Raw genomic sequence first — 27,843 nt, 5'->3', positions numbered from 1 at the left:
AAATTTTTCAGGGTAGTTGTGTTTTGAATTTTGTAGTTCTGTACTTTAAGCCGTTCGGCTTTTGAACTTGGAATCTTAGTGTAAAGACTGCATGGTTTTACTGTTAAATGTAATTAATTCTAATTTATGGTTATTACTATATTTTGGGATGTTACATTAGTGATATCAGAGCAGTTTTGTTCTATTAAAGGACACTGTAGGTTATGAGTACACTGTGTTTTTGCTGTGTGCTTAATATGTGTTTAATGAGTTATTTTTCAACTCTTTAAACATGACTAACGCTCGTTTTTCTCTGTTTCCAGAGAACAAATGGCACCTAGACTCCCTCCTCCACCGCAGCCTAATGAACCTGATGCGTCCAACAACACTAGGTTGTTGGAAACGGTGATTGATAGATTGCAGCAGCAGAATACCACGTTGATGGAACAGAACGCTACCCTGATGCAGCAAAATCAGAATGCTTTGCAGAGTTTGGAGGCCTCTCGCGCCAACTCTGAAGCTACTCAAAGACAGTTAATGGAGATTTTAGCGGCAACCAGGCACACTCCGGGGGCGTCCTCTTCAAACACTACCCAACCTGCTGCTGAGTGGAGCTTGGAAAGTTTCCTCCAACACCATCCGGCTAAATTCAGTGGAAAGGGCCTCCCTGACGAGGCAGATCAATGGTTAAGGGACATGGAGAGGATCTTCAACGCCAAGAGATGCCCAGATGAGAACAGGTTGGCGTTCACAGAATATCTATTGACTAGGGAAGCGAGCCACTGGTGGGCGAGCACGAGGGCTATTCTGGCAGACGCCCAACGTCATATTACATGGGAAGTATTCCGTAGCAAGTTTTATGAAGAGTACTTCCCTGACAGCGTCCGTTTTGCGAAGGAGGTGGAGTTTCTACAACTGGTTCAAGGTGGGATGTCAGTTTCTGAATACACCAACAAGTTCAAGCACCTTGTCCGTTTCAATACGATGGCCACCAGTGAAGAGTGGCAGTGCAGGAAGTTTGAGAACGGACTGCGGAGTGATCTGAAGGTCTTGATTTCCAGTTTGTGCATGCGGTCGTTTCCTGCTATGGTTGAGAGAGCCAAGGTATTGGAGAAGAATATGGCAGAAGCGGAACGACAGAAGAAACAGCAACAAGTGATTAGGGGACCGATCGTGTCCAGGGGAGGTAGTAGTCAGAGGAGAGCCCCTTACGCTCGTCCAAACCAGCCATCTAGCGCGAGTGGGTCTCAAGCCTTGATTCCTGCCGGACAGTCTGGTCAGCACGAAAACGTTACTTGTTTCCAGTGTGGAGGGCCACACTATTGTTCTTCATGTCCTCAGCTGGTGGGAGGAAAACACTGCAACCGTTGTGGACGGAATGGGCACTTGGATAACGAGTGCAACATGGGTGGACGTGCAGTGATGAGGCCACCAAACGCTGGAAGGAACCAACCGAGGGGTGGCAGAGCACAAGCAGTGGGACGTGTGTACGCTATAACGAGCGCTGAGGCAGCAAGCTCAGGTAATCTTATAACTGGTGAATGCTTGCTGTATGGAATGCCATGTCGTGTACTGTATGATTCGGGGGCGACTCACTCCTTCATCTCGAAGGCGTGCGTTGAAAAACTGGGAATAGCTGAGAGAGAGATGCAGTTCGACTTGGTGGTATCAACCCCAGCGGCTGGAGAGCTTAGGACATCTACCGTATGCATTAGATGTCCTATTGTGGTTGAGGGGCGTAGTTATAAGGTGAACTCGATCTGTTTACCTTTGAAGGAATTACAAGTGATTCTAGGAATGGATTGGTTGGCTACCAATCGCATTCTCATAGACTGTGGTAAGAAGGAGTTAATCTTTCCGGATGAAGAAGAAGAAGAATTGTCAGTGACGCTCGGCCAACTGAAAGAAGACATTATGGAGGGCGCCAGCTGTTTCCTGATTATGACGCATGAAGATCAGAAATTCGGAGGATTGGTAAAAGGACGATCGTCCACTAGTGATAGTAATGGACGATCGGTTGTGGATGAGTTCCCGGACGTCTTTCCGGAAGAAATACCGGGACTGCCTCCTGTTCGTGAAGTTGAATTCACCATTGATTTGGTGACGACGGCAGCCCCCATCTTCGTTCAGCCTTATCGGATGTCGCCTGCGGAGTTAGCTGAACTCAAGGAGCAGATTGAAGAGTTGATGGAAAAACAGTTCATTAGGCCGAGCGTATCACCATGGGGAGTGCTTGTACTATTGGTGAAGAAGAAAGATGGCAGCTCACGGTTGTGTATAGATTACAGGCAATTAAACAAACTGACCATCAAGAATAAGTACCCGTTGCCAAGGATAGATGATTTGTTGGATCAACTGCACGGGGCCGCAGTATTCTCGAAGATTGATTTGAGATCTGGATATCATCAAATCAGAGTTAAGGAGGAAGACATCCAGAAGACAGCGTTCAGATCTCGTTATGGGCATTATGAGTACGTGGTGATGCCATTCGGCGTAACGAACGCTCCAGCAGTGTTCATGGAATATATGAATCGCATCTTCAGGCCGTACTTGGACAAGTTTGTGGTCGTCTTCATAGATGATATTCTCATCTATTCCAAGACCCAGGACGAACATGAAGAACACTTGAGGATTGTACTTGGCGTATTGAGGGAGAAGGAGTTGTACGCCAAATTGTCAAAATGTGAGTTCTGGATGAAGGAAGTTCAGTTTTTGGGGCACTTGGTGTCGGCTGAAGGTATCTCGGTAGATCCAGCTAAGGTACGAGCAGTATTGGAGTGGGAGAGTCCCCGTTCGGTCACTGAGGTTCGTAGCTTTGTGGGGCTTGCGGGCTACTACAGACGTTTTATTGAAGGATTTGCTAAGATAGTGGCTCCGCTAACTCAGTTGACCCGGAAAGATCAGCCGTTCGCATGGACCGATCGGTGTGAAACAAGCTTCCAGGAGTTGAAAGTGAAGTTGACGAGCGCTCCAGTGCTAATTATTCCAGACACGGCCAAACTGTTCGAGGTGTACTGCGACGCTTCTCACCAAGGTTTAGGTTGTGTGCTGATGCAAGAGAAGCGAGCGGTAGCGTACGCGTCTCGTCAATTGAATATTCATGAGAGAAATTACCCAACACACGACCTGGAGTTGGCAGCGGTCGTTTTCGCACTGAAGATTTGGAGGCATTATTTGTACGGATCTACATTCCAAGTCTTCAGTGATCACAAGAGCCTCAAATATTTATTTGATCAGAAGGAGTTGAACATGAGGCAGAGGCGTTGGCTAGAGTTCTTGAAAGACTATGACTTTGAGCTGCTTTATCATCCGGGAAAGGCTAACGTAGTGGCGGACGCCCTAAGTAGGAAGGCAGTTCATGTCTCGGTAATGATGGTAAAAGAACTCAGTTTGGTGGAGAGCTTTAGAGATCTAAGGTTGCAGTTCGAACTGGAACCGAACAGCATTAAATGTTGCAACCTTAGAATATCTAGCAATGTGTTTGACCGTATCAAGATGAAGCAACGCGAAGACGAAGACTTGGTGAAGATTTTGAGCACGCTCGGTTCAGATCAAGCCAAGGAGTTCAGTGCTGGAACGGACGACCTATTACGATACATGGGTAGGACGTGCGTTCCTAATGATGGCGAGCTGAAGCGGATTATTTTGGAGGAAGGGCATCATAGTTGTCTTAGCATACACCCTGGTATGACTAAGATGTATCAAGACCTTCGGCACTCGTTCTGGTGGCCTGGAATGAAGAGTGATGTTGCTCGTTTTGTGGCATCATGCTTGACTTGTCAAAGAGCGAAGGCGGAGCACCAAAGACCAGGCGGCTTACTTCAGCAATTGGAAATTCCAGAATGGAAGTGGGACAGCATCTCCATGGATTTTGTGACCCATCTACCACGCATGGTCAGGAATCATGACTCGATTTGGGTAATCGTGGATAGAATAACGAAGAGCGCCCACTTCCTGGCAGTCAATTTGAAGATGTCGATGACCAACTTAGCTAAGTTGTATATCAAGGAAATCGTTCGTTTGCATGGAGTCCCTTCGAGCATCATTTCTGACCGAGACACGAGATTCACATCTCGGTTTTGGCAATCTTTGCAAAGTGAATTTGGAAGCAAGTTGCAGATGAGTTCAGCTTATCACCCTCAGACGGACGACCAATCTGAGAGGACCATCCAGATGCTTGAAGACTTACTGAGGACGTGCGTCCTAGATCACTTAGGCGCTTGGGATGAAATCTTGCCGCTAGTGGAATTCACATACAACAACAGCTTTCAGGCTAGCATTGGGATGGCGCCGTTTGAAGCTCTCTATGGAAGAAAATGCCGAACGCCACTTTGTTGGTTTCAAGAAGGAGAGAACGTACTAACCGGACCTGAACTTATCCAGCAGACGACCGAGAAAGTGAAGCAAATCCAAGAAAGATTGAAGACATCCCTGAGCAGACAGAAGTCCTATGCGGACAAAAGAAGAAGACCTTTGGAGTTCGCTGCAGGAGATCATGTATTTCTTCGACTCAACCCAATTACCAGAGTAGGCCGAGCCATTCGTCCAAAGAAGCTGTCCCCCAAATTCATTGGACCGTATCAAATTCTGAGGAAGATCGGCCCAGTAGCGTACGAACTTGCCTTACCTCCTCAGCTGTCGAACCTTCACCCAGTTTTCCACGTTTCCCAACTTCGGAAATACATAGCGAACCCATCCCACGTACTGGAGTTGGAAGACGTTCATCTTCGTCCGGACCGAACGTTAGAGATGCAGCCAGTACGCATTGAAGAAAGTAATACCAAATATTACAAGCGGAAAGCTGTCCGAGTGGTGAAAGTGTTATGGGACGCAAGGACTGGTGACTCAACGTGAGAAGTGGAGAGCGCCATGAAGGACTTGTACCCCCACTTATTTCTGGGTAAGTCTTAATTTTCGAGGACGAAAATTTTTGTAGTTAGGAGGAATGTGAGACCTTGGAAAATTAAACCGTAAGCCATCTGTCTAATCCAAATTAAATGCACTGCTGAGTCACCTGGTTGCTTTCATAAATGCACCCCGCCACACGCTCAGTAGCATTAAAAACCCACTCTACACTCCATGCATGAGCGCCACTTGTCACAATACAAGCTTCTGAAGTCAGTAGTGGGGGTGCAGGTGTCGGCAGGGGAGACGCTCGTCCGTTTGGACGTGGGTTGAACAAAACTGATTTCTAAAAAACCCTCCCACTACCCTGCACGCACTCTTCTTCTTCCTCAGAATCAGACTTTTCATTTTCTCCACCTTCTCTCTAGAAAACCCTATCTTCTCTCTACTGCAACTCACCACTCCTTTCTCCGATCCCATTTCAGAAACGGTAGAAGCGTTCCCGGCGTCATAAGCTCCATTTTGAACCGATTACATTTGAGATCTGAAACTGGTAAGTTTCTTCCCTTTAATCGTTCGTTCTTCTATTCCTGCGAAACCAAATTTTGGTTGCATGAAGGGTTAAATTCTTAGTATTTCTTGGTTTTTATGATTAGATCGGGTTGGAAGAATTAAGTGATACTTTGAGGGTAGAAAACTGTTAGCGGACGAACCAAGAACCTTGAGTTTAGGACGTTCACCACTGATCCAGGTAAGGGAAGCTTATTAATTTAATTTATACTTGTATGTTGTATGAAAGCATGATATGTACTGAATGTATGATATATATATGTATATATGTTGATTTAGTATGCATGAACGAGCACTGTTGTACTGAATGAATATGATTTTTGTTGGTTGAACTGCATGTTGATGGTGATACGTATGGATTAAAAGATGGATGATTATTGTAGAGTATGAGTTGTAAATATGATGAATTCTATAAAGTATATGAATTAATGATGGATATGAAATTATAAAGTATGAATTGTATGAGAAATATTGAGTTAAGATAGATGAAAAATCTGAATGTACTAAGCGTTCGTCATAAATAGCGCTCGGTCTTGTACTAAGCGTTCGTCATAATTGGTGCTCGGTCATCTACCTAGTGTTCGTCATAAGCGGTGCTCGGTCTTATACCAAGCGCTCGTATTATTGAATATCCCACTTTGATAAAATAGCGTTCGTTCAATTATAATAATATTCTTCTTTTCCTCGCGTTCGTTCATTTACTGGCATCAGTCGTCTGTATGCGAATTACTACCAAAATAGTTCTAAACATTCTCGGCTCTCCTTCTTACATTGAATCTGATCTAAGGTCTTCATGATGAAATTTTCTTTAAGTATCAGTGTACATCCAAACGGGTTAGTTCATTTAACTGACCGCATAGATAGTAACGTTCGTTATAGACTCCTTAGTTCATTCAGTATATTCTCTTGACGTTCGTCCTAGTTCTTCAAAGGGCTGAACGTTCGTTATTTTATGTTCTTAAAACTAAAGATGAAAATGATGATAAATTATAAGAACTTGAAGGGTGAACACTATATTGGGTGATTATACGATTATGGATTGTGGACGAGCGTTCCAGGGAGGAACGACTCATATATATATTGAATATTGGATTTGGTAAAGTATGACTGTGGCTATGCTAATGCTGGCTGTCCATCCTGATGTTTCGTGAGTACTCATCCTCACGTAGAGGTGGTAGGTCATGTGTGGGAACGGCAGGAGGTCCTTAGTCCATAAGTTAACATGGGCGACGTAAGAACGGACTAACCTCGAGTGGCAGCTGTTGAGTGTATCCCAGTTACTTCATCACTCGGGTGCAAGGACGCTTGTAGCTACACAGATTCATACAGTCCGGACGGTCGGTCTATATATATATATATTTCCTATGATGTTATATGTTGAACTATGTGCTTGTGTGGATTGAAATGTTTATTTTATATGTTGATGTATAAATTAAATTACATAAGCTTACCCTTCGTTTTCCTTGTGTTGTCTGTTGTCTCTGTACGTTCGTCTTGTCTTTGCAATGATCATCCGTGTGGATGTGAGCAGATGGAGGTGCGTCACTTGAAGAAATGCTGGAAGAAGAAAATTTGGACGACGCGAATCTGGTGGAAGTGGAAGTTAAAGTCGAGCCTTAGAGCGCTCGTTAAGTTTTAGTTATTAGTCTTTCATTTTAGATAATTGAACGTTCGGTTAATGTTTTGTAAAATCGTTCGTTCTAAATTTTTCAGGGTAGTTGTGTTTTGAATTTTGTAGTTCTGTACTTTAAGCCATTCGGCTTTTGAACTTGGAATCTTAGTGTAAAGACTGCATGGTTTTACTGTTAAATGTAATTAATTCTAATTTATGGTTATTACTGTATTTTGGGATGTTACACCATGTATTTTATTGAATGAGTTTTTATTATTGTTTGTTGTTCGAAAGTTGATTTAATGGTGTAATAGTGTTTAAGATTTAACGATTATTCAATTAGGTGGAATAATTATGTGATTTTCTATGGTTGCCCTTACATAGTGAAATTAGGTTCCCTTTTCAGATTATTAAGTTTTATGTGGTGTAGTGGTGTCTCTTCTTCATTTGGTTTTCACTCTTTTGTTGGGCATAGAGAGTTTTTGTTTTTGTAGTTGTGCTTACATTATCATTTGAAAAGTGACCACTAAACGTTTTAGTCTCAAAGAAAAGCTTCTTATGATCATACCTAATAAATATACACAAACGATGCATTTATTAGTAAAATGACAAGTGACAAAGTGTCTTGAACACGTTACACTACTTAATGTTTATTTACATTTAAAAATATGCATGTACAAAAAAAATTGATACTTGTATACTCTGTTTCTTGATATATGTGAAGATCAATAAAGAAGAATGATATGATCAGAATCACAACATCCCAGAAAAAGATATTGTGAGAGAAGAAGAGCATTATAGGAATGTTTCGTTGAAGCCAATTGCTCTGTCACATTGTATAAGTTCAAATTTTACTTAAGGCTTTGAGAAAAAGCTATAGACCCTACAAAGTAGACTAAAGTCAAACTTTACATTGAAAAGCTACCAACTCTTTAGAAGTTGGTTCAACGATTATCTTACAAGAGAAGTTATATATAGAAGAAAGCTTGAAGAGAAAATGTTGAAAATTGTTGATGAGAAAACGCATAATTACATAAGAAGAAAAGCAACAAGAAAAGAGAGAAAAGCTCAAAGTGATCTTACATAATCTAATGCTTAAGTTTTGAGAGAGAAATCTTTGTAAAGAGAGAAACACTTTCAAGTATTACAAATTATATTGTATTTGTACACATATCCTCCGTTGAGAGTCATTCATTTGTACCTTGTGAAAAATCCATTTTTGGATTTGTTGTAAGTTCTAAAGAGAACTCAAATACTTGGTTGTTCAGCTCAGGTTGAGTTGGACATTTAGACAGTTGTCTAGGGTTAGATTCTGAAGAGACTAAACTCAATCTAGTCAAGTTGACTAGGAAATAAGGAGTCGTGCTAATACTCGTTGTAACCAAGAGTGGTGAGAATACTCGGTGAGATCCTAGAGAGTCAAAACTTTTGTAATCTTGAAAAAGATTAGTGAACCTTTTAAGAGTTCTTAAGGCAGAACTAAACGTAGCTTAGGTTGAGTGAACTAATATAAAAATTTGCGATATATTGTTTTTCTATTCAAACGTTTTCCATTTACCCATCTCATTGCAACCTAGCGTCTAATCATCTTAAAACTATTGCACTCCTTCTTTATAAACTATTTGATGCTAATTTGTGAAAATAATTTTTAAAAGCATTATTCACCCCCCCCCCCTCCCCCACCTTCCTCTAGTGTTCCCCTTACAACTTCACACTAGTGCAAAATGAGGATATTACAATAAAATGTTGTTCTTTTTATTCCACATTGGTCTTCATCTTCTCTCTTCAAGAGACGCATAACCCTCCACCATCTTCTCTCTTCATCTTTCTCTCTCTTCATCTTCTTCTCTCTTCACTGCCTGTATCCTCATCGCACTCTAAAGCCCACCCACGTTAATTTCAAACATTGTCGCACTCGAACGCTAATGAGATTCCACTACTCGCCCTTATATTGCTCGCATTGACGTTCGTGCTATCATTGTCGCCTTCACACATGTCATCCTTAGCGTCAGTAGGAAGGTGGTACTTTTGTTCTAGTAGTCGTCGCTAGTGGTAGGAAGCCAGGTCTTTGGTTTCTTCTTCTCTTAACCTTAGGGTTTATGGTTCTAGTGGTAGGAAGGTGTGTAAGAATTTTTTATTCTCTAGAAAATATTTGTGTTATATAAATGTTTGGAAATGCATATTGTTACTCTCTGACAAATGTTTCCTTGATTTCATGTGTATGCTTTATCTTTTTTTTTTTGCTCTCTAAATGAATGGAAGATGGGCTAATGACAGGAAGATGTTGCATGAGGGAGATGAATGGAGGATTTCTTTTAACATCAGTGTCATATATTAAATTGGTTGTTTTATGATTAATCTAATTTAATAGATCCATAGTTTTTGGATCGAGTCTAAAACTGATATATTATACTCTAAACAACTGATATAAAATGTAATTTTTGTACTAGTGGTTACATTGAGTAGTTTGAAATCTTAGACTATAAATTAATAATATAAATCGTTAAAAAATAATAATGATTTCTAATTTAAAGGAGTAGAATCGACCTATTTTTTCTTTCAATTTTATATATTTCTTTAATCTATTATTTTGTTTAAGGTTTAAAGTTTACAAAAAAATATGAAAAAACTTCTCAAAATTAAATTCAAATTTATTTTTAAAATAAAGATAATATAAACATTTTACAAATTCATCAATTAAATAAATAAAACTTAATTTATCAAATCAATCGAATCACATATTATTTATATATATTAATTTTCACTCCATTTTTATTTGTTCTTTCTTTTTATTTTTCACTCTTTTAACTTTTCTATAAAATTTAAACACAAGTCATCTAAATAAAACATAAAAATGTATATAACTTATCTCATGCATGATTTAAATTCTTTATTTTATCTTTAAAAATAAACAGCATGAATAGTAATAAAGTGTAATTACACGCACTTTTCAAGAGATTTAGTATTTTTTTTCTTTAAATTGATAGATTTAAAGAAGTATTGTTAAGTTAAACTGTTATAAAGTCGTTAATTATCTTTTAAGTAATTATTTACACTGAATAATTGTAACACATGTTTTTTCTTTTTTTATTTTTACATTAAGATGTTGTAATGTTATAAACTCATGAACAGTAACAAGCATGATCTTCTTCCCATAAAGATGTATAAAAAATATTTGGTTTGAGTTTGAAATGATTTGTTGAAAGAATAGTCAAGCTAAAACTAACTTCTAATAAGAATACTTTAACAAGGATAATCCAAAATGTCTGAGAGGTAAAAGAATACTTGTATTTCATATAGATAGTCTGATTAGTGGAATTTGATTGGCTTGACCTAGAACTAGAGATAGTATGCACTATTAAAAAAACCAATGTAAAATTTGTGAGTTGCTCTTCTTCCTTTATTTTACCATATTAGATTTGTCAAACTAACTTAAAAAAAAGAATAATCTTCAAAACTCAAATTCTGAAAATATTATTATATCATCTAATATTCATAAATGAAACGAATCATAAACTAACTCAAATAATGATATTTAAAAAATTTGGGAAAACTTTTAAAACACAATTCAAACTTTTTTAATGTCTTATAATTTTATGATATTTTGAAATAGTTTTGGTTGAAAAATAATTAGGTTAATATAATTTTGATCCCTATGTAAAATTAGATTTTATAATTGTTTGAAACTATGAAACATTCTCATATACTTTATTAATTATTAGATGTAGTTTGCATGACTAAACAATATTAAAGATTTATTAATATGACAAACGGTATTACTGTGTTTATGTCCATGTCACACAAATACATATATGACAACGTCGGTTGTTACATGACTAAATAATATTAAAGATTTATTAATATGATAAATCGTTTACATTAACGTCACACAAATACATGACAACGTCGCGTTCGATCATAAAATTTACATTTATTCATTAATAAAGTTTGAAATAAAAATAAATAAAAGTTTGAAATAGATAAAATCAAATTTCACATTAAAGTTGAAAAATTTTAAAAATATTTAACCTTTTAAAATTAAAAAGGAAAATACATTTTTTTCTTGACTAACAATAGTATTTTATAGGTTTAAACTCTCGTTTAGTCCTCATATTTGTGTGTCAATCTCAAGTAGATCATCGTGTTTTTTTCGGTCTCAATCGGGTTCATAAACTTGTAAAAATGAGCCAATTAAGTCCACTCCGTTAAGTTATCACTAACGGCGTCTAACTGTGCTGAGCTGTTATTTTTTTATATGACGTGGCATTTTATATTAAATTGAATGGGTTGATCTGTTTTACAATCAACAATTCCACGTGGATATGTTAAATTTTTATATTTTTTCTACTGTCACAGAAAACCCAAAACCCTCCTAGAATCGCCCCACCGGTGCCCTCCCAGAATCGCCCTACCGGCCGCGGCGCCCCACTAGTCGCGGCGTCCTCTGGATCTTTTGTGTTGGGGCTTTTCCAGGTTTGTGTTCTCCTCTCTCTCGTTCCTCTTTCTCTCACACTGCTTAAGTCATCACAGACATACGACATTAGTGATAACTTAACGGAGATGACTTAATTGGCTCATTTTTATAAGTTTATGGAGTCGATTGAGACCGAAAAAAACACGATGATCCACTTGAGATTGACACACAAATATGAGGACCAAACGAGGATTTAAACACATTTTATATATTATATACATTTCTACGTAAGGAATACAAAAATATAATCTGAAAAAAGTTGTAGTCAATAATTTATTACTTATAAGAATTAGAATAAAAATAAAAGTGTAAGTATTTAAAATTTTATTTTATTTTATTGTAAAAGACGAAATCTAATTTTGGATAAAAGTTAAATATCCAAGTACATATTTATTCTAATATAACTTTTATAAATATTGTGGTTAAAAATTCACACTAAACAAATTTATTTGAAGTTATATATAAAGAGAAATAATTAAAAAAATAAATGATTTCATATCGATAAATAGTTTTAAGGAATATTATATTGGGTGATGACACACGAGACATGCAATAAAAGAGTGTTCTGAAATTTTGTTGGTCAAGTGAGAAGAAAGAAATCGCCATCAGTGCATGAGGACAAGAAAGAGATCGCAACTTTTCAGACAGAGATTAATAGTATCGCTACGATTCCCTTTTTACCTTCACATTCATCATCTTCTTCACCGTCACTGTACTTCACGAAACCATGCTGAAATCCCGCACGCAGATTTTCCACCTTCACACTCACAGCTTCATCACATAACAAGTACACGTACACTTCTCATCTCCAACACAACATCATGTGTTTTTACTGCTCCAACGTAAAAACAAACACAGCAACAGAAGAAAGAGAATCATGAGATCCTGAACTAACACAGCACACTCACCACTTACTAACTTTCCTACCAGTCTCTTCTTCCCCACCAGTCTTTCACCATCTCATCACTTCATTAACTCCATCAACACCAACATTGTTCTCTCACTCTCTTACACACCCACCATCGCCATCACCATCACCATCACCATCACCATGTGTACACTCTTCAACATTCTTCTTTTGCTTCTCACACTTTCTTCTTGTTCTTCTTCTTCTTCACACCCTCACCCTCGCCGTGTTCTTCACCAACCCCTCTTCCCCAGAATCTCTATCCCTCCAACACATCCTCCAGCTTTATCCCCTCAACCCCAAAAGCAACACCATTTACCCAAGTTTCCATTTTCATCTTCTTCATCGTTCTCGCCTCCACCACCGCAAAAACCTTTCTTTCCTTCTTACCATTCCCCTCCACTCCCTCCTTCCCCCACCGTCGTTGCTACTTTCCCCGCTAACATCTCCTCCCTCCTCCTCCCCCACCCCTACTCTCACCACCACCGCTCCGCCGCCGCCCTCGCCGTCTCCCTCTCCCTCTTCTCCCTCGCCCTCCTCGCTGCCGCCGCGTTCTTTCTCCTCCACCGCCGCCGCGCTAACAGGACTTCCTCCTCCGACGCCACCCATGACGACGACGATGAGAAAGGCTCGAGATCCGACAGCCTCCGCCTGTTCCCGCCGAACGCCGCCGCCTCCGACGGCGTCGATAGAAAACCCCGCGGAAAGTCCTCCCCGACGTCGGAGCTGCTCTACCTCGGCACGGTAGCGAACTCGGTGAACTCAACGCTAGACACAAGCTCAAGCCCCCACGACGACGGTTTCCGGCCACCGTATCAAAAACTCGGCGACTCGCCGGAACTGAACCCACTCCCACCTTTGCCACGTCACAAATTCAAACCATGGATGAATGAAGATGACGGTGATAAAAATGTGAAAGAAAAAGTGGAACAACAAGAAGAGGCAGAAAAAGAAGAAGAAGATGAACAGTTTTTTTCTCCAAGAAGTTCTTCTGGTGGGAACAATCAACATAGTCCTCCTTCTCCTTTAGCCGTTGCTGCTTCAAGTTCGCACGTGAATAATAAAATCAGTTCTACAAGCTTCACTTCTCGAACCCCTTCGTACCCTCGTTCCAATTCCCTCTCTTTCTCTCGTTCCCCGTCTCTTAATTTCAGCCCCGCAAGTGTTAAATCACTCCCTCCGCACAACCATGCTTCTCCTTCTTTCTCTTCATCATCTTCTTCTCCCAGGGAAGAATGGCATGTTCCTTCAAGGGACCAAAATTCTCCCGCGAGAAATTTACCTCCTCCACCACCGCCGCCACCTCCGCCGCCTCGGATTTGGGAAGCTCCAGTTTCTGTTAGGAAAGTGAGCGAGGAGACACCGAAGCCAAAGTTGAAAGCTTTACATTGGGATAAAGTGAAGGCCAGCTCGGACAGGGTCATGGTTTGGGACCAGTTGAGACCCAGTTCTTTTCAGTAAGATATCATTGGACTGTATATTGTTTTGATTAATCTTGTTGTGTTGGGAGCTGAATGATTCGAGGTGCAGGTTGAACGAGGATATGATTGAAACGCTTTTTATGGTAAATAATTCCAAGGAGGGTGTCGGGGTTGCGATTAGAGACAATGCTCGGCGCCACATAGTTCATTCTGCTTCTCCCATGCCCATGGAGAATAGGGTCCTTGACCCTAAGAAGTCTCAGAACATTGCCATTTTGCTTAGGGCTCTCAATGTTACCATTGATGAAGTTTGTGATGCCCTCAGAGAAGGTGATGGAGCCATTTGTAATTGTTTAGACAGCAATGCTTATTCTTTATTGTCATTTTGCCACAATTACTTATGTTACGTGTTATATGCCTATTATGTTATTGTTTGTGTCTGTCTGTGTAGCGTTCCAAACTTCATTATCATTCAAGGGTTGGTGATATCCAAAACTCCTATAATATTTTTAATCTTTTTCTGGCATAACATCAGACATTTTTTTTATGCAATGCGCTGTCCATGTCATAGCTACTTACTGATTTTCATGAAAGAAATTATGTGGTATAATTATTATACCTTGTTGAACAACACTGCTTCTCTTCTTTCTCTCCTAAGCTTTTCTACTTTTGGGGGAGATATTAAAGCTTAAAATTTTACTGTCTGCAGGAAATTGTGATACGTTGGGAACAGAACTTCTTGAAAGTTTGTTAAAGATGGCTCCGACTAAAGATGAAGAATCTAAGCTGAAGGAATTTCAAGATGAATCGCCCTTCAAGCTTGGCCCAGCTGAGAAATTTCTCAAAGTTGTTCTTGATATACCTTTCGCTTTTAAGAGAGTGGATGCTATGCTCTACATTGCTAATTTTGATTCAGAATTAGAATACCTTAAAAAGTCCTTTGAAACTCTGGAGGTATATGTATTCTGAACTTATTCCTCACTCCTTCAACTTGGTCATTTTGTGTGCTTAAGTGGGATGTTATGAACCAACTTGATCGCTTTTGGCTTCAGCATGACTTCCTTGGAATGACATTTGGTGTCGATACTGGTTCTGTGATGGGCAATCATGTGTCTATATTCTGTAGATACAAAAGTTTCACGGCAGAGAATATAAGTTATAATTATTTGGTCATGTTTGAGTAGAGGTTGTAAGCTATACCTTCAGACGAAAAGGGAGAAGTTTTGTTTTTCTTTAAGAATAGTGGTTGGCTAACTACTAGCTTCCACCAAATCATCTTACCTCAGGAAAATACGGTCTTTCTTTTAGGATGCTAAATTTGTCAAAATAACCCTGTTTACTCTCAATATTAATGCATTATGTTATATATATATTAAAAAATCGCATTATTGTTTACTTATTTAAAAAAAGTTTGCCAAAGATGGAAATTTCCAAAATAATCCTTTTGCCATAGTGATTGATTAGGTAGGCACAAACTAGAGTCTGCTTACTTTAATTTGTACCAATACACCAGTTGTTCTGAACTTCTCATATTCATCCTTTTCCACAGGTGGCCTGTGAGGAATTAAAGAATAGTCGAATGTTTTTGAAGATACTTGAAGCAGTGTTAAGAACTGGAAATAGAATGAATGTTGGCACCAATCGTGGTGATGCTCATGCGTTCAAACTGGACACACTTTTGAAGTTAGCTGATATTAAAGGAACTGATGGAAAGACTTCTCTGTTGCATTTTGTTGTACAGGAAATTGTCAGAACCGAGGGTTCTCATGTTTCTGGTTCTAACCATCAACATGCCTCTGACAATGTCCAGCAATACAGTCTTCAAGATGAGGTTGACTTGAAAAAGCTTGGTCTGCAAATTGTTTCGGGACTTAGCGGGGAGCTCACCAATGTTAAAAAAGCAGCTGCTATGGATTCAGACATGCTCAGTAGTGATGTTGCCAAACTTGCCAGAGGAATTGACAAAGTTATGCAAGTAGTGAAATTGAATGAGGAGTCTCCTTTGAAAGAAACTAACCAAAAGTTTTCGGAGGCGATGACAGGTTTCTTGGAAAGGGGAGAGCAAGAGATTTCAACAATCCAGGCCCAAGAGAAAAATTGTTTCTCTTCGGTGAAGGAGATAACTGAGTATTTCCATGGAAATTCGGCAAAGGAAGAAGCTCATCCATTTAGAATTTTTATGGTTGTGAGGGATTTCCTTTCTATTCTAGATGGTGTTTGCAAGGAAGTTGGTAAAGTGAATGAGAGAACTTTGGTTGGTTCGCGTCATTCTGTAATGCCTGCAAATCCTATAATGCAATCCTTTTTTCCTGAGATTATTGGTAAGCAACCATCCGATTCCTCCGAATCTGACTAAACTGACCAAGTTATAACAGGTTGAAGTAGTTTGCTAATGTTTGGTCAGTGACGGGTTAGATTTTATCATCCAAATATCATCATCGAAGTGACGTTTTCACTCAAAAATCACCGACTTAGCTAAAGACCCAGCAGCTTTATCCCTTGCCTGTCATGATGATGATGATTCTGAAAAAAGGACTCATGCCATCACAGCTCTTTGTTTTCCTGCATATATAGCTCTGTATATGTTTTATTGCCTAGATTATATAACGAGGATATTATTCCTAGATTATATAACGAGGATATTATTCCTAGATTATATAACGAGGATATTATTTTCTTTATGCTAGGTTGGCTGCATTTCTATATCTGTATTAATAAATTAATGGAAATTTTGGCTGTTTTTCCCAAATTTTGATGTAAACTGATAGTGAGAGTAATATGTTGAAATTACTAAAACAGTAGTTGTTACGGTGCACCATAAAAGTTGTTCCACGTAGAACGATGCCATAATTGGCCCAAAACTTAAATAAAAACATCCTTAAAAATTCCAGAACGAATATAGTTTGTGATTGATTTTCGACCTAGAGGTACGATAAGTGCATATTTATGTTCATATTTATGTTTTAAAATTTAATTGATGAAATAATTGTATTTAAATGGTTGATTTTAAGTAAATTTTTGATGGTTGGAATTGTTAGGTTTGAGAAATAAAAAAATGTAAAAAGTGAGTTTTAGGGCATAAATTATTTTTGGATGTTGTAATGTTTATTTATGCAGCTGAAAATATAAGTTTTATTGGTCCAAATGATAATTCAAGATCCAAAATCAGATTTTATTTGAAAAATTCAGAAGGGATTAAAGTGCAGATAGAAGAAATTTTAGGCATTTGTACAATTTTGGAAAGTTAGAAAAACTAAAAGATAAAATTCACTTGTTGAATTAATGTAATTTGGAAATATCACAGAAAATATCTTTCAAATAATGTTATAATTATCTAAATCTTTTAGTTATTTGGAAGATATAAGATAGATTTTGTCAACTGAATATTCAGAGTCCATCAAGCCCTATATAAAGAGACCTAGGGGGACTTCACTTCATTCATTCATTCTCTCATACTCCTCTCACTTTTCTTTCATCTTGTATTCAACTCTATTCATGGAGACCTAAGCCTCTAGGGCTATTCTACTGTAATTCCATTATGGATTATGAGCTCACTTCATTCATTCATTCTCTCATACTCCTCTCACTTTTCTTTCATCTTGTATTCAACTCTTGGATTATGAGCTTAGATTGAGTTAATGCAATTGTTTATTTTGATTATTAATTTAAGTTGTTCTCTCTCTATGTCTTTCATCTCTCTATCAAATTAAAAGTAAAGATTTTTGCATCATAATGTGTTTGAATCTACATGCATATTGATTATATGAGTTCTAAGGTTTCTAGGATTAATTGAGAATCTACTTTGATTTAATTTAGGAACTTTCATATGATTAAATGATTTTTATTATGATTGATTAGTAATAATTTCAACTATAATCAATTGAGAATTTACTTTGATTGATTAACTTTTAATTTGGTTAGGAAATTTAAGAATAAACATAATTAAATACAATTGAGAATGTACTTTGGTTGAATTTATTGTGAATAATCTAGTAAGGTTTTGCATTTAATTGAAAATTTATTTTGGTTAAAGGCATAATCGCCCTCAAATTAATTAAGAATATACTTTAATTAATTTGAAACTTAAATAATAATCAATTGAACCTATCTGTGAATAACCGATGATGAATCTATCTTGGAAAAGCAGTGGAATTAGCCTATTTCATCATAACTGTTTTTAAGTTTCTTATTTATTCTTTAAACATTCTTAAACCATTACTTTTATTCATAAGCATTGCATAACATTCATAAGAGTCAGATATTCAAAAACAATTCCGTGTTCATTGAGAGACGACTCAGAATTAAGTTAACCCTATCTATTTCCTTAAATACTACTTGACAATACTGAAGTTGTCTTGAAAAATAATATTAATTTAATAGCTTACGAAGGTCAATCAACAAAGGTTCACTGATAGTCGGTAAGCTACTCCGTAAGCTACTCCGTAAGATATTTGTGTTAGGTGTACTCTTGTGCTCCTTTACCACTTGAAGATTGCCATCTTTTTTAACCAAAGTTAAGTTCTCAGCATCAACGCGTTCAAGCACCTTCCGTGCTTCCTCTTCTGTAGCAGGAACAACATGTCGAATCCTTAACCCATTTTTAATACCCTCAGGATCAACCCCAAATGTGAAGTAGAATCTGTTAGATACCTGTTTGGAGAAAAGCATGATGTGAACATGTAAATTTCAAATCAAAGTGAGGCATTCATTTTTTGTATTCCATTAGATAATAGATATATAATCTGATGTTAACTGATTAGCAGGGCTTTGCCGACAACAGTCCTAGTACCTCTTTGCTCTCTCTCAAATTATAAAAGACAAGATGTCTTTTCACAACTAAATTTTGTGTCAGAAGAAAAGTTGTTATATAATGTGTATAGTGCATACCTCACTAGAGCGGTGCTCAGGCTTTGTCACATGTGCAACAACCTCAACATTCACAAGGGGTTCATCTGAGTTGTCATGTTCCGTGTACAGAACACAAGATTTGAGACGAAGAAAATTTCCAACGTCCACCTGCATCATCAACTTGTTTCAGTTGAATGTCTTCTTTAAATGTCTTTTCTATGGAATATAACCTTTACCAATGTTTTTCTACCCAGTCCATGTACCAAAGTGATGATCACATAAATGAGATCATCATGATTATCTATTCCCTTAGAGGGTGGAGAGTTCCATTATTGAATGATAAGGACCAGAGATTACTACTGATTACAACATCATTGTATATTTAGAAGAAATAGTATTGTCCTTGGTGGGTACTTACTGGTTTAAAAAAATCGACATGATCAACTTCCAGGAAATGAGGAGCAGCACCAGCAAAGGCATAAGCAGTTGAAAAGGCAAGTTCAAAGGCTCTTCTCATCAAGAATCCCCCAAAGATACGGCCATGGATGTTTCTTTGCTGTGGCTGGCAGATAAAAGAGTTTTGTAGGCAAGTATCCGTCATCAGGATGCTATCTCTGTTAGCCAGTGCTGGCATGTCACAGAAGATACGTGCTTCAGCCAATAGTGCTTTGAGCCTAGAAGTGTCTTCACACTCTCCATGTTTCTGTTCTTGATTCCTTCTTTTTCTTAACTTGTTCCTTTCTTCTGCTTCCTCCCAGAGCAATCTTTCTTCCTCATTTTCAGGTGAGACCTGGTTAATCGGGGCAGCTTTTCCTGTGGCAGAGTCACGAGCCACAAATGTAAACTTGGCTACAAGTGCAGGTGAATTCGATATATTGGGATTCCCTGTCACCAAGTTTTAGTGTCAGGTAAGCTGATAACGAATGCCATGCAGAACTGGAAGGGAATTGAAAGACAAACATTACAAAGATATGATTTGAGCTTACAAAACTAGAACATAAAAAACGGGCTCTTAATCAATATTTGTTTGCTGTTTTGATACAAGAACCTACTAGTGCAGCGAACTATATTAAGAGAAAAGAAAAGTAATCCAGTAATATATATGAAAATGCTCATCCCCTGGTTACTCCATCATTGGAATTTTACTTCCGTCATTCTGAACGTTTTCATGTTATTTACAGCAGCAAGTAAATGTTCACGCTAGACAGCAGACTAGGATAGATAAGGGATAAGGGATTTAATAAGCCTTCATCCTACAAAGGGTTTGCACCACCAATTTGGAAAAAATAATAACCAAACTTTGATGTGTTTCAGATTAACTAGCTGTGAACACTCAAATGAAGCGGTTGTGGTTCTTACATTGGCTTTCTTACAGTAAACACGCTGCATTAAATGAAAATAAACATAAACACAATGGAAAGAAAATTGAGCAAAATTCATGACACAATACATGTATTAACCTATAAAGCTAATGGTTGTTGTAACTTTATAATTGATGTAAAGTAAATTGTTGTGTTAGAGTTTGTCAGTTAGCTACAAGCTCATAGCCCTCACTACCTTTTCTCAATAAATAGATGTTGTATTCTCTTCAGATAGACCCTTCGTTCTATTTCATCTCTATGACGTATTCCCTAAGCAAGTTTCTCAGATTCTTATTCTGTATATAGTAACATGTTATCTGTCTATTTCTGAGCACTTATTATTATAATTAAAAAAATAAACCATAATTTCATAAAACAACGGCCAAAAAGCAGGATAAACTTGTATTCATCCTATAGGACCTTGTGCGGACTGAATCAATTCCAGTTGAATCTCCATGGATGACCGGCCAACCCAGGTAACAGCACCAACAATGGTTAAATCAGCAGAAATATGTATTGGCTTCTTTAGAACCATCTTATCAACAGAAGCAGTGACCAGTAGAAGGGGCCTTGCTGTGCCATCTTCATTAGAACAGTGCTGCTCAGAAGTGGGGGAAAAAGCTTCAATAACCAAAACCAACAAATACAAAAATCTCCCCAAGTACTGTTAGCAACACACTTCTGAATGAAAACATCCACTGATGAATATTTCCACAGCGACAAAAATAATTTACTTTTCCTTTACAGTAAATGTTTATTTATTTTTGGCTCTGCACAATGCACAACCAAAAAGTATAGCTATATTTAGACAAATTTCTACAAGCACTTCTAAATAAAAGAAAAGAAAAATCCTTAGTAAGTTAAAATTATTTTACGGACAACAAATTTAGGGAAAATGTATTATATTAAACAACTTTTAGAAGCATAAGTTCATTTTAATTCATAAAAAAACTATTTTCAATTGTTCTCTTTAACAAACCTAAAAATATGTCAACAACTAACAGGAGTTTCTTTGTCAGACGAAACAAGTGATTGACAGCACAAAAAAGAAAAAAAAAAAACATAACTTGAAGCTGTTCGATCAAAATGAGCAAAACCCAAGATTTTCAATCCAGCAAATTACATAACCCAGAAGTAAAATTGGAAAAAGAAGAAGACCTTGAATGCAACGGTGCCAGCGAGAGCATCAAAGTCCTCGACCAGCTTGCCCATCCTGATGTGATTCCAAGGGTTCCGATACTGCTCACGAAGCATGTGATCAGAGGAGAAGTTGTAGAAGATGGTGGTTCTGCTTCGGGAGGGGGCTTTGGGAAGAGAGGGGCCATTGGTTTTTTCCAAAGTGGAGGATCTGGCTTCCCAGAGAGCGTATATGGCAGGGGAATGAAACATCCCCGGCCACAGATTAACGGGTTTACGGTTAGAAGATCCAGCATCGATCAGAACAGGTGTCGATGTCGTTGGTGTTGTCGGTTCGGTGGTTGTTGGGTCTGTGGTGGAAACAATTGAGAAATGTTTGGAAGGGCAAGAGGAATTGGGTGTGATTTTGAGTCTGAGAAGATGGTGGAACTGGGAAACACATGGTTTTGGGTTTCTCAAGAGTTGCATGGTGAAAATTGAATGCAGGGTATTCCACACAAGTTAGAGATGGTGAGGTAATGTTCAAATTATGACAACTAGTAAAAATCCTTCCTTGCTTGGATGGGATTCTGATTTGGGATCGCAAGGTTTGACACGGGTAATCTCTACCCGCAATCGATATGTAGGATAAAATCGTAACTGTTATTTCATCCGATGCCCGTTTAAAACGTACCTTATTTCAAAAATTCGCGAATACCTACAAATATTTATGAAAAATAAAAAAAATATTTAACACATATTTAAAATAAAATTTAAATAAAATTAAAAAAAAATATATATATATATATATATAATATAATATAAAATAAATATAAATTAAAATTAAATTTAACCTAATAAAATATAATTTTATTTTATTTTTAATTAATTTAATTAAAAAATATATAAATTTTTTCTTTTTAACTTTTCATAGATAGTATACTACGTGTATCCAACCCGTTTAGAAACGGGTATTAAAATATCCGCTATCCATTACCTGCAGATAGTAAATATTAGCGGATAGTTACCATCCGCCACAGATTTTATCCACGGATACCCGTGCCCACAGGTAAAATTGTTATCCCTAATTATGATACTGCCCACTCAAAATAACTGTCATAAAAATGTTATTTTCTCTTATCAATGTAATGTGAATTAACTTTTTAATTAATATCTCTAACAAGTGTCATTTTTAATTAATTAATTTATTCTTTTTCTTTATTTTTGTAAAAATAAAGGTATGCCATATATATCTTGATGGAAATGTTATTCAATTCAACTACTGTTATTGTTAACCAAATATAATTTGATTCATTCTAATTTAATTTGGTTTGGATTATGTTTATTTTAGTTTTTAATAACAAATATATACATATTAAAATAAATTGATAAATTTTAAAAAAATTAATATTTTTAATTTCAAATGAATTATATTACGATATAAAATTAAATTTCATAATAATAATAAAATCGTCAAGTAAACAAATAAAGATAAAATAAGATTATTGAGAGATAAGTTATTTTTGTAAGGTTCTATAAAAAAATTATTTGAGAAATATTTTTTATAATTGGCATTCCATTATTTTATTAATTAAAAATTTTAAATATAAATAAGTCAATTAATTTGAATTTTATTTTATAAAAATTATTATTTTAAATATTTTTTTCTAATATCTTTCTATGTTTATGATTTATATGTTTGGTTGTTTGAAGATTTTAATACACTATAAGATTTTTTTGTGGTTCACGAGCACATGTCGCGATTGAAGCATTATGGAAGCAAGCAAACTCTAGTAGTCAATGCTTATTGCCCTTGTGAGGATTCTAAGATTGGGAAATTAAAGTAGGGATTGAGGGAATAAGGGTTTGAGTGCGAAATGAAAATCTGAAACATTACTGACAATCAAGATCCGTCGATAATTTATTTTATCAACGAATTACTGACAGAAATATCTGTCGGAAACGAGAAAACGATAGATTGTCGATAATTTTATCGGTAATCATCATTTCCCGACTGATCTGAAGTCGTCGATAATTCTCCATTGGTAATACAACCTTTTCATGTAGTGCTCCTTTTCTAGAGTTTGCCTATTATTTCATTGTCCTCGACAAATGCCTTCTTTTCTTCGGCTTCTTAGTGGATTGTAGCTATTTTTTTCTTCAACTTCTCTTGATATTGTAGTTTTTCGTCTTCAATTGTTCTTGCTGACAAACAACCAAAATCAAATGTCAATTTCTCCTCTACCAACTTCAATGTCATGTAAATTGAAAATATTATTTTACTTTTCATAAGGCATGTTAGAATTTGGTGAATTTTTTTTAACTATAAAGTATTTCACATCCAGATTCTTATCTTTGTGTTGACTCTCTTTGTTTCTTTTCACTTTTCACTTTTTTTCTTCTAATCTCTCTTTATCTCTCAATGTTGTGTGCACATTCATTACAAAATGTTTAAATTTCTTTTTAAGTTTACTTTAGAATAAACATCATTTGTATAAAAAAAAGGTTAATCTCATATCCACTCCTAAACCCTTATTTTTTCCATTTCCCAAACCCTTAATCAATAATGCCTCAATCCCAAAAGTGTACCATTAAATAACTTTCAAACAACAAACCACCTCAAAAACCCACTCAATAAAAGATCTCACAATATTATAAGAAATCAAAAATACAATACATCATACATTAACTCAATCATGTTTCAGCTTTCAACTGTACCACTTGAATGAAACAAATTGCAAATAGTCACGCATGGCTTCAAACGAAAAATGTGTTTATGTTCACGATTGCGGAAGAAATAAACTACGTTTGTCATCGAGGATGAACGTGATGGATGCATGTGAGTTTATTTATAGGAATACATATGAAAAAAGACAAATGAGTAAGAGAACAAACAAGGAAAAAAAGGAAGAGGGAATGTGAAAGGGTGCAAAATTTTTTTAATAATTTTTTAATAAATAACAGGTGATGCTTTTTAAATTAAACATTATTTATATATATATATATATATATATATATATATATATATATATATATATCATAATACATGACACTTCAATCTAAAAATGTTCTCTATTGGTCTATCTAAAATTATTATTTTAAAAAAATATATAAATCAAATATAGGTAGTGCCTTTCGAATGTAGTGGTATATATGTGTAGTCAATTTTATAGCGTTTATTTCATAAAGTGTTGTCTTTTAGTTTCATATTTTGATTTAGAGTACTTGATTAAATAAGCATTCTTTAAAGGGTGTTGTCTATTGATAATTTTGACATAGTTAATGGAATCGTGACCACTCGCTCGACAAGTGATACGATTTCTTGTCTAAAACCTTTTTAAAAAATTTAAATTTTAAACATATAAACAGATACAAAAATTCATCAGGCGAGCTTAGTTCACCCAACGAGTGTGTTCATAGTGCCCAAATTTGTTGGGCAAGTATAATGGCTTAATGAGTGCTGAAACAATGGTGTTTGGTCATTGGGTGAGTATAGTATCCCAATGAGTGATGCTGAAAAACAAAATTTAAATAAAATTAAATAAAAAAATCTTAGAAAAATTCGAAACTTAGAAAATAGTGAGTTGCTCTCCAATGAACACTTGTTTAATGTCTTTTAGCTCAACGTTTGTTATGATTATGCCTGATTAGTGCTTTTGGTGTGCTCTTTCCCTACCTCACATACAAATCAAGGAAACACTAGAAGAGACAAGTTAATAGCTAAATGTTAATTTATAAATAAAATTTATACTATACACAACAAATTGACATACAAATATATAAACAAATTATGAACAATTTAAACCAAAATTGGTAAATAAAACACAATTGACTAAACAAAAAGCTAACCCCAGTGATGTCAAAAGCTTGTTATAAAACTATTTTAGGTTGTTGAGTAGTTTTAGCTCTTTTCAATGTCTTTCTCTCATCTGAAGAGCTTGTTAATGATTGATGGAATAAATGCACTTCATACAATAGTAAATGCTTTTTTTTTTCTATCCACAACATTTCAATAGCTAGATGTATTTATCTTCTTTTTGGACAATGTACATTTCCTTAATCATAGCATACAATTCTTCTAAAGTTGACACCATTTTGTTTAGAAATTTGGTGAAAGGAAAAACAAGTTTAGTTCTTTATTTAAAAAAATCCTTATGTTATTTGTCTTTTAACGAATCTATTGTCAAACCAAAATTAGGGGTGGGCAAACTGCACTATTTGCACTGCACTATAAATCCATTACAACTAACTATAAAATAGTTTAAAAAAACTGAACTGAACTAAAAAATAGTTCAAAAAAACTTAACTAAACTATTTTTTAGTTCAGTTAACTGCAATATAGTTCAGTAAACTATTTTGTGAAAACAGTTCAGAATTAAAGCTAAATGATACTGAAAACAGTTTTCAATTACATGTAATTACAGTTCTCAATTAAAGCTAAACATAAGAGTTTTCATTCCCATAAGAGTTGCTTCTTCCTATCTCCATAGAGTATTTTCTGCTTTGTATGATCTCCATCAGCAGAGTCTCCACCTCCATCTTCAAACACTTTATCTCTCTGTTATACTTGTTTGGGAAAAACAAGTATAAAACACTGTCATCTATTTGATTCTGTCATGGAGAATAAAATCACAAAGCCTTCCACCCATTCACTTTTATGTGTAAAAGCAGAGTTTCTATGGTAAGGAGACCAGAGACACCAAATTTGTATCCATTAAAGCTTCCATACATATCTATAATAAAGCAACAAAAGAAGTTTAGGAATAAAGCATAACTCAGCAGAAAAAAAGGCATCATATTGATGTCATAGCTATCTCCTTTTACTGTCATATCAACCTTGCATAATTGCTAAAGGACTATTGACTCGTCTTAATTCCTGTACTTCTATACTTAGAGAAATATGTAAGAACTGAACAATAATTTACTCCTGTCAAAAACTTATTCTATTTCTTGAATAAGATTATGTGTACATAATCTTCACATGGAGTGTTATCAAAAGACTAATTTCTATTCAAGAACCTTAGTTTTATTAACATCACTTTTAGTAGGATTTTCCTTTCTCATTATTATTTCTTTTCATCCACTGAAGTTGATTATGAATCCTAATGTGTACATGGTTTAATTCTATTTATATGTTCCTAATGTGTACATGGTTTAATTCTATTTATATGTTCCTAATGTGTACATGGTTTAATTCTATTTATATGTTCCTTTCATAAAATAGTTAAGATTCCTCAACTATCTACTATTACATAAGATAGTCTCATCATGCATGAACTGATGTGATACTTAGCATATTTCCTTACCCAATTTATTATTAATCATACTTAGATCTTCCTAAGATAGTTTTTTAATACACTTAATATAGTTTCTAAATAGTGTACAAATTTGTGTGCAAATGTAGGATCTTCCACTCTTGGCTAACTTGGTAGAGTAACTAAAACTACTTCATATAAAAAAGGAATACAACTTTTCTTTTGTTTAAGTTCATAGGCACATGACATGAATGACCTATGTTCTTGTCATGGACATGTGCTTGTCCTTTTAGCCTGATACATGTCTGTTTTTCTGAAATGTTATTAAAGTCAAGTAAGACAGAACACAATCAGTGGTAGAAGCGAAAGGATAACCTTCTAAGTTGGTACATCTGAAGATTACAGAAATAGATGACAAGCTCAATGAATTAGTATATAATACTTTACTTGTAAACATGATTTTGGGTTTGAAAATTGTTGGTTCTCATGATCTTAGGAACTCGTATAAGTAGTTTCAATTCCATTTTTCTTTTAGTGCTGTAGTGCTGATGTTTCTAGCTTAGTTTGATATTTTAATTCTGCATAGTTAAAGATAATAGTTAGATTTTAAATGTTGACAAATTTAAAATCAGTTGACAAGTATTTGCATAATTGTTATATAAATGTATACTAACCCTCCATATAGCTTGTTGGTATACCAGGATATAGAGCCATAACCATTTTCTCCCATCTATTGCATATAATTAAACCAAAGAAAAAGTATTAGAGACACATTTTTAAAATAAATCATATTATTCCTGAAAAATTATCACAATATCTTATAACAATATGGCCATGAAAATGTAGCATACCGACACTAATAGCAAATCTCTATTGAAGATGGAGTAAAGAATTCAAAACTTCATAAAACCATTGTTAGGGAAAACAACTTGTGATCCATAAATTAACAAACTCTACAAATACTAATTTTCTCTATACACAACCGTGGATGGAGAACAAGACACAATAGTCATTAAGTTCAAGCTCAAGAATAACATCTTCAATAGCCTTACATTAAGGTCGAGGACTTACATCAATGCTTCTTTCTTGATTTTCAATCATCCAAATTAATAGATGCACTTGAAGGTCCCACTTCATCTTGAGATGTTATCTCTACAAAAATAAAATAAAATATTTAATCATTTTTTAACACGTAAAATGTAAATTAAAAAAAATATATAAATTTGTCATATAATCTCACCTTGCTCAAATTTATCAAGTTCTTTAGGATCCTCGTCAAAAAGTATAGAGAAAGGTGTTCCTTTTAACCAATCTTGTGTGCAAACAAGCACTTCCATTATTTTAGGCGTTAGGCAACTACGATAAGGACTAACCACTCTTCCTCCTGTACTGAATGCACACTCTGATGCTACGGTAGAGATAGGAATGGCTAACACCGAGCCATGTTCGCAAGGA

At 35.9% G+C, this 27,843-nt stretch overlaps 2 protein-coding genes and 1 pseudogene across 3 annotated transcripts; 2 read left to right on the top strand and 1 right to left on the bottom strand.

The window, feature by feature from the left end:
* The first annotated feature begins 309 nt into the window (after positions 1-309).
* On the top strand, positions 310-4,833 carry LOC124847176 (uncharacterized). Its single transcript, XM_088108128.1, has 6 exons — positions 310-1,644; positions 1,756-2,267; positions 2,631-3,120; positions 3,238-3,587; positions 3,765-3,897; positions 4,366-4,833. Exons 1-6 carry the CDS (start codon positions 310-312, stop codon positions 4,831-4,833), a joined length of 3,288 nt encoding a protein of 1,095 aa, XP_087964254.1.
* A 7,234-nt stretch (positions 4,834-12,067) lies between these two features.
* Positions 12,068-16,557, top strand: LOC124845516 (formin-like protein 2). The gene is made up of 4 exons (XM_047322618.2): positions 12,068-13,844; positions 13,918-14,138; positions 14,518-14,762; positions 15,358-16,557. The coding sequence occupies exons 1-4, from the start codon at positions 12,532-12,534 to the stop codon at positions 16,162-16,164; spliced, it is 2,586 nt and encodes an 861-aa protein (XP_047178574.1). The 5' UTR covers positions 12,068-12,531; the 3' UTR covers positions 16,165-16,557.
* A 1,601-nt stretch (positions 16,558-18,158) lies between these two features.
* LOC124845517 (acyl-coenzyme A thioesterase 2, chloroplastic-like) lies at positions 18,159-21,769 on the bottom strand (annotated as a pseudogene). The gene is made up of 5 exons (XR_015783613.1): positions 21,176-21,769; positions 20,438-20,615; positions 19,075-19,541; positions 18,696-18,824; positions 18,159-18,458 (listed from the first exon to the last, which is right to left on the bottom strand). The product of XR_015783613.1 is annotated as an acyl-coenzyme A thioesterase 2, chloroplastic-like (transcript).
* Positions 21,770-27,843: the final 6,074 nt, after the last annotated feature.

This window comes from Vigna umbellata, chromosome 1 (assembly GCF_029865625.1).
Source record: "Vigna umbellata cultivar VRB3 chromosome 1, Vumbellata_1.0, whole genome shotgun sequence".
In the NCBI taxonomy this organism is placed as follows: domain Eukaryota; kingdom Viridiplantae; phylum Streptophyta; class Magnoliopsida; order Fabales; family Fabaceae; genus Vigna; species Vigna umbellata.
This window is presented reverse-complemented; position numbering and strand designations above follow the sequence as displayed.

Excerpts from the sequence above, each read along its gene's own strand:
- LOC124847176 (XM_088108128.1), top strand. The coding sequence starts at position 310 with ATGGCACCTAGACTCCCTCCTCCACCGCAGCCTAATGAACCTGATGCG. Across the intron at positions 2,268-2,630 it reads CGGTTGTGTATAGATTACAG|GGAGAAGGAGTTGTACGCCA; the intron begins GCAATTAAACAA and ends TGGCGTATTGAG. Across the intron at positions 3,588-3,764 it reads TTACGATACATGGGTAGGAC|AGCGAAGGCGGAGCACCAAA; the intron begins GTGCGTTCCTAA and ends GACTTGTCAAAG.
- LOC124845516 (XM_047322618.2), top strand. The coding sequence starts at position 12,532 with ATGTGTACACTCTTCAACATTCTTCTTTTGCTTCTCACACTTTCTTCT. Across the intron at positions 13,845-13,917 it reads TTGAGACCCAGTTCTTTTCA|GTTGAACGAGGATATGATTG; the intron begins GTAAGATATCAT and ends TTCGAGGTGCAG. Across the intron at positions 14,763-15,357 it reads AGTCCTTTGAAACTCTGGAG|GTGGCCTGTGAGGAATTAAA; the intron begins GTATATGTATTC and ends CCTTTTCCACAG.